This window comes from Papilio polytes, unplaced genomic scaffold (assembly GCF_000836215.1).
Source record: "Papilio polytes unplaced genomic scaffold, Ppol_1.0 DF823923.1, whole genome shotgun sequence".
NCBI classification, from domain to species: domain Eukaryota; kingdom Metazoa; phylum Arthropoda; class Insecta; order Lepidoptera; family Papilionidae; genus Papilio; species Papilio polytes.
Window position 1 is genome coordinate 5,158,131 of NW_013525281.1, and position 6,207 is coordinate 5,164,337.

The window sequence follows — 6,207 nt, forward strand, 5'->3', positions numbered from 1 at the left end:
GCCGCCGCACGCCCTCGGGCCGCTTCATGGACACCATCAATCCTCTGCTCTCCTTCTCCAGCGATGACATCGCTGACATGGATAGAGAGGTAAGTCCTTCTTTACTGTTCTGCTAATTCACATAAAATACGCGTTAGCCGTGGAGTTGCGGAAACTGTAGCCCCTACTACTACTACTAATTGACGTTTTCAATATGTTTTTTATATCGAGACCATTGACTGATATCTGTAAATATACTGTGTGTTTAAATTTTATCAAGATCCATTCCGCAATTTCCAAGATTTGTAGTAACAAACATCCATCTATCTAAACTGCTGCATTTATAATTTAAGATAAGTTGACAAACAATCAGGAGTCACTGATGCAGCAAATATAACAATATATAACCTGTGAATATCCATATCTGAAGGAAACTTTGTCCCCTGCCTATGCCTTCCAAACTACCAAAATGTTCCACATAAATTCATTTACAATGAAAGACATTGTCAGCCAATGAAAGTATTATTATTTCAATGGAATCTGACTATATTTAAAAAATCCATAAATATTTTTGTCCTCACTAGGTGGAGGATATTTTCAATGAATCAGATGAGAGCGCATCTTCGGAGGACGAAGAGAAAACTAATAAAATGCAAGATGACCTTGATGATGAAGAAAATCCACCCGAGGACAAACTACTGTCGCTAGAGTCGGATAGCTCACAAGGGAAATCACAAGATCCTAATGCATCAAGTGACTCAGATGAAGGTAAAGTCAATTCTATTTTTACTAGGTGTGCATGCAACTAAAAAAAATATAGCCTATGTTACTCACTGATAATGTACCTTTTAAATGGTGAGAGAATTTTTAAAATCGGCCCAGTAGTTTTTTCTAATAAATAAAAAAATACAAATCTTTCCTCTTTATAATATTACATTGCTGAATAAAATAGGCCATATGTTCTTATTTACGTTGATGAAGTAGCAACTAATAGTAAACTAAAATAAACAACTAAAGTAACAAATAATACTAGCTGTATTATACCTATAGATAAATGTGAAAAACTTTAGTAATCTGTATAATAAATTTAATATGACAATGGAGAGATAATTTAATTTAAAAAATGTGTGTGACTTTAAATAGAAATATTTATCTTAAAGGTAACATATTTATTGGATTTTAATTATCACTTTAGAGAACCCACGGCCACGTAAGCGACGGCGAAGGTCATCGGATGATGTACCTCCAGACGACGATGACAGTTCTTGGAACCTCATGGGTGCAGCACTGGAGCGGGAGTTTTTGGCAGAATGATGCCAGTCTTAATTAATAAGTTATATAGCAATATTTCGCAATACATTTCTCTTTGTTTTATATGTTTTATTTATCATTAAACCTTCTAAAGCACATCCAAGAGAGAAGAGTGAAGTGCTTGACTCAAATTTGTTGCTATTAATGTCTATAGATAATATCTAACTTTGATATACTTTTGAGGCTAGTGAACGTTATTTAAAGGGTACAGAAGCAAATATTAAGTCTTTTTTACTAAGCATACCAAATTATAGCTTACTAGTTGTTGCTCATTAAATTTAAAAATATATTACTCAGTGATATAGCTGCTTCATTGTTAAATATAAAATCGTCCCAGTAGCTTTTGAGTTATTTCAATACATACAAAAAAAAACAAATCATTTCTCTTTATAATATCAGTAGATTAAATGTACTACAATTTGCTAGGATTGGTTTCATAAACTAACAAAACAACACTGAAGTATTTTAGCTTTTATTACTACTAGTTAGTTGACAAACTAATAAAATAGTAAAACAAATGTTTTATACTTGACTACTTATAATTATTTACATTCTACAGATTAAGGTAAATTTAAATAGCATAAGGATCATTTTCATCAAATACATGGAATTTGGTGTATGTAGGCTTGGAAGTAAAATCTTTCTTTCCATCTTGCCAACCTCTGGGCGGTGCTTTCTTGTAATTAAATGTTGATTCCAACTTCCCATACAGTTCAGACTGTTTCTCAATATCATCTCTGTATCTTTCTTTTGCTACTTTCTTGCCTGTAACAGGATCGGTAATATCGCCAAATGGATATACAACCTCTTTAACTTGATGGGTGATGAGTTTTGTTAGTTTTTGAGGTAAAGCTTCTATGAGTACAATATCTCCTGTTTTACACACTTTATCTGGATCTGAACAGTAGTAGAATTCATCTTTTCTGAAGTACTGAAATAACCAAAAAGTATAACGATAAATATTAAAAAACTGAACACTCCATTAGAGTTATTTTATTCATTGTTTATTTACATGGTTAATCACGTGACAAAGATTAGTTTTATATTATTTTGATTGTTATTACTTTGAAAAAAAAATAGTAATTACTGTTTATAAATAATAACTTGTTAAATCCATAATACAAACCATTAATAAATTCTCATCTAATTCCAATCGCTTAACTCTGATTTTAGCAGCATTTTGTTTGACAGTAGGTACACATTGTCCAAGCAATAAGAGTTTTCTTACATTATCGGCTAAATTACGAGCCATTATAACTTATTAACAAATAAATAATGTAATATTTATAATTTTTTGGTATAAGAGTTTTAGGTTATAATTATAAACTTCAACTCAAGGATGACATAATAGACAGTGTTGCAAACATTATATTTCATTAGTTACGGATGAAGGGAATCTAAAAATTCTTCCGTGCAATATTTTGTTTTTAAATAAAAAACATTTATTGCAGTTACTTTACGCGATTTCATAATTTAAAATATGCAAAGATAGAAATAGTTATACAATAGATATATAACTTCTTCCTTCATTTTATGTTCAAAATCCTTCACAAAGCATACATTTTATCAGTAAAATAGACCACTGAACTTACAGTAACCATCTTCTTTTATTAACCATAAATAGATAGTAGTATAAAAAAATGTTCAAGATAAAAAGGTCAATGAGGTAAACGGAACGTGTGGAAGTAAAACAAATGTTATCAATAATTTTTATTCTTATAACAAAACCCCATATAATAACATTTAAAAAAGTTTTTCAAAATAACACAACTGTTCCCAATATTTGTTACATAATAATTCTTAAAAACATCAAAAGAATATATTTAATTAAGCCTAATTATTGACTACCTATATTTCTTACACATAATGTGGCAATGTAACTTTACATTCTAATGAAAAAAAAAACAGTATCTACATCAATACAAAATCATCAATGTTTACTACACAGACTGGTAGGGGACCATACATAAGGATGTGTTTATTACAATTTACCTCAAGGAAAACATATATTGGATATTATTTCATAATTATTATAATAAAGGATAACAATAAGACAATTATGTCTAGAAGTAATAATATTAATTAAAAAATCCCAGTACCATAAAAACAAAAAACACATTTTATTGTGTAACATACAATTTATAGATATCACAACCTGCAAATTTTTTTCCAAATAACAGTTCACCACCACCATTAAAATGATGATGGTGATGATAATGATAGGAAGGTAACACTGATATTATGTTCTATAAGATTCACTTAGGCTGGCACTAATTTAGTGATAGGTTTTACTAAAGTAACTAATGCAGCAAGAGATGACAGAGCTCCTAAAACCCCAACCGTACTTGGACTCAATTTTGTATATCCTAATGCAGTTAATGGAATGAATAAATCACATGAATTTTTAGCTGTATCAATAAATATATCTTTATGACAACTGAGAACTGCATAAAGGTGTTTTAAACTAGAATTAAAATCAAAATTCCTGACAGACCCATTAATTAAATCGGAAGGTTTTAAGAACATAGATTTTTTGAAATCTAAAACATGCATTATTTCATAGAAATCTCTTGCTAAGTTTGCAATAATTGATAACAGCCAGAATCGGTTTGCAGTTTGACTCCAGCCGTTTGAATCTGACTTTAGAAAGCCACTTTTTGATAACCACACAATGTGGTCCGCATAAAGGTATAAGGCATGAGCTAATTTACTTGCTGTCAGAGTAAAACGTAAAATAGGATCTTCAATATGTATGGTGTTGAGGGCAGTATAGAAAATGTCTATACACCTTCCCAGTCGTAGAACTGTAACAAAAATGATAATTCATTTTATCTTACACATCTGTGTAAGTTGAGATGGATGGGTGATTGCTTATAACTACATATCTCCAGAATGTCTTTATGTAACTTGGCATAAAATAGAACAGTCTGGAAGAACACAGGCTAATAATAAAAGATTTTGTAATTGTGCACAGATTGTGTCATGGGTAACAATTACTTAATAAAAATAAACTTTAAATGTACTCTTAATATTAAATATGTTACTTTGTAATATTTTACCTTTTCTAAATGAGCTGAGAGTATTTTCTAAACTTTTCACTCTGTCAACAGAGTATTTATTAGCATTTCTGGATTCAAGCTGATGCCAAACAAGCCGACTTGTATATTGCAATAACCTGTAACATATAAAATACTTTATACACTATTGACTCTAAAACCACATTGTAATAGCTTTGATAAATTAAAAAAAGGGTTTAGCAGCAGATTAACACATCGATTATTAGATGAAATGCAATACAACATTAAAAAAAATAGTATCACTGACCTGGCTATTTTGTCTCTTCCCACAGACTGGTTGTTTACTTTAATTATTATGTCCATTGTGTGTAAAGTATTAAGTTACTAGTATTAAGCACATAATATAGTACTTCAAGATCTCAAAATGTTACTTTTAAAACACTAGTTTGTTTATTTTGTTTATGTTTTTAATTTCTCGCCACTAAAACTATTTTCAAAACACTTAATTAATATTTTTTCTAAAATGTATTGCCATTATATTTTACATTAGCTTACAGAGAGATCCAGGAATCAAATACTTTGAATTTTTAATATTCAATTAATATCTTACTTGAAGTAAATTAATAATTCGTTTTTAAATATAAATATTAACATTAAAAATACTTCTCTTGAACTTTTGGACTTGTCAACTTGTTACGACAGTGTGGCTACCTATGAAAATTAAATAAAATGAAGTGGATTCGAACTCGACTCAACAGATGTGTGCTCTAAAAATGTTTTAAAGACATTACTTTATATTTCAAATTGGTGTTAAAACGAATACAAATGCATGTGCAATTAAAATACATAGTAAGTGTACTATGTAAATTAACAGCATATTAATCCTGAAATTAAATGCATATGTTTTTTTTAAATGTAACACCACTATTATTGCCATCTAAAAATAAAGCCAATCAATTAATGTTATCAAATTAAAAATTTGCCACAGATTTACGCAAAAAAAAATTGCTAATCTTTTGGCCGAACCCAAATATTTGTTTTTTGACATTGGATAATTCACAATTCCTTTTTTATATACATACGATATCAATCGTTTCAATGCTTTCGTTAAATGAAGTCCATTTTATTTGCACTTTGATTATTCTCCTTTTACCAAAAAATCGCAAACCTTATAGGCTAAAGACAGTTTTTTTTTATTGGAAACACTGTAGACCGGAATTACGGCTGGTTACGGATACGGATACGTCTGACCGGCGTCCATTTTGTATCTTATGATTGTCTTCTATTGTGTGAGTCTCTTTGCAGTGAAGCGTTTTTTATATTTTATAGTGTTCCTCGGAAGATATCGTTTGTTTCATTGATTTGAGGTGTTGTGATTTAAGCGAACATTGGTCGCGTTAGTTTGTGGTAAGACTTGATAACTTTGTAACGTGCAGTGTTATACAATTTCTTCAGGAACGGGCGACATTTTGAAAGTGACGTGTAATGTTGTGCATTTCAGATAGTGGTTCACCAAACTGAGCTTTCATGATTGGATTACCGCGTAGCGATAGAGATAGAGATCGTATAACGGTGAAAATTCGTAACATGAAGCGAAGCTCGTCAAGGGATAGTATGCCGCGATCGAAGAGGACGCGTAGTAGTATAGGTCGTTATGACGATAGTTCAGATGAACGCGTTACGCCGGAGCGCATTCGTCGTCGCGTGCGATCGCCCAGTCCCCGAGGTCGGTATGTTTCGCCTCATCGTGATGACTATGTACGTTCTAGGGAGATTCGTGAAGATTCCGTACGTCCTTACTATAAAGTGCTATGTGTTAGCGCACTGCATCCTAAGGCTTCCGATGAAATCGTTAAAGATACTCTTTACAGGGAGTATAAAAAATACGGCGAGTTCAATA

The 6,207-nt window shown here is 31.1% G+C and overlaps 4 protein-coding genes across 4 annotated transcripts in view; 2 read left to right on the forward strand and 2 right to left on the reverse strand.

Moving 5' to 3' along the window:
* LOC106102124 (RNA polymerase II subunit A C-terminal domain phosphatase) overlaps positions 1 to 1,355 on the forward strand; it is a 6,606-nt gene extending 5,251 nt beyond the window's left edge. Inside the window, exons 9-11 of the mRNA XM_013281534.1 lie at positions 6 to 89; positions 564 to 747; positions 1,175 to 1,355. Coding sequence (XP_013136988.1) covers positions 6 to 89; positions 564 to 747; positions 1,175 to 1,293 — 387 coding nt within the window. The 3' untranslated portion in view covers positions 1,294 to 1,355. The remainder of the gene's footprint in view (positions 1 to 5; positions 90 to 563; positions 748 to 1,174) is intronic.
* A 455-nt stretch (positions 1,356 to 1,810) lies between these two features.
* Positions 1,811 to 2,634, reverse strand: LOC106102242 (28S ribosomal protein S17, mitochondrial). Its single transcript, XM_013281666.1, has 2 exons — positions 2,417 to 2,634; positions 1,811 to 2,221 (listed from the first exon to the last, which is right to left on the reverse strand). Exons 1-2 carry the CDS (start codon positions 2,540 to 2,542, stop codon positions 1,862 to 1,864), a joined length of 486 nt encoding a protein of 161 aa, XP_013137120.1. The 5' UTR covers positions 2,543 to 2,634; the 3' UTR covers positions 1,811 to 1,861.
* A 428-nt stretch (positions 2,635 to 3,062) lies between these two features.
* LOC106102401 (peroxisomal membrane protein 11B) lies at positions 3,063 to 5,017 on the reverse strand. The gene is made up of 3 exons (XM_013281862.1): positions 4,615 to 5,017; positions 4,350 to 4,465; positions 3,063 to 4,094 (listed from the first exon to the last, which is right to left on the reverse strand). The coding sequence occupies exons 1-3, from the start codon at positions 4,668 to 4,670 to the stop codon at positions 3,550 to 3,552; spliced, it is 717 nt and encodes a 238-aa protein (XP_013137316.1). The 5' UTR covers positions 4,671 to 5,017; the 3' UTR covers positions 3,063 to 3,549.
* Positions 5,018 to 5,556: 539 nt separating this feature from the next.
* Positions 5,557 to 6,207, forward strand: part of LOC106102125 (putative RNA-binding protein 15) — a 3,572-nt gene continuing 2,921 nt past the window's right edge. The window contains exon 1 of the mRNA XM_013281535.1: positions 5,557 to 6,202. Coding sequence (XP_013136989.1) covers positions 5,835 to 6,202 — 368 coding nt within the window. The 5' untranslated portion in view covers positions 5,557 to 5,834. The remainder of the gene's footprint in view (positions 6,203 to 6,207) is intronic.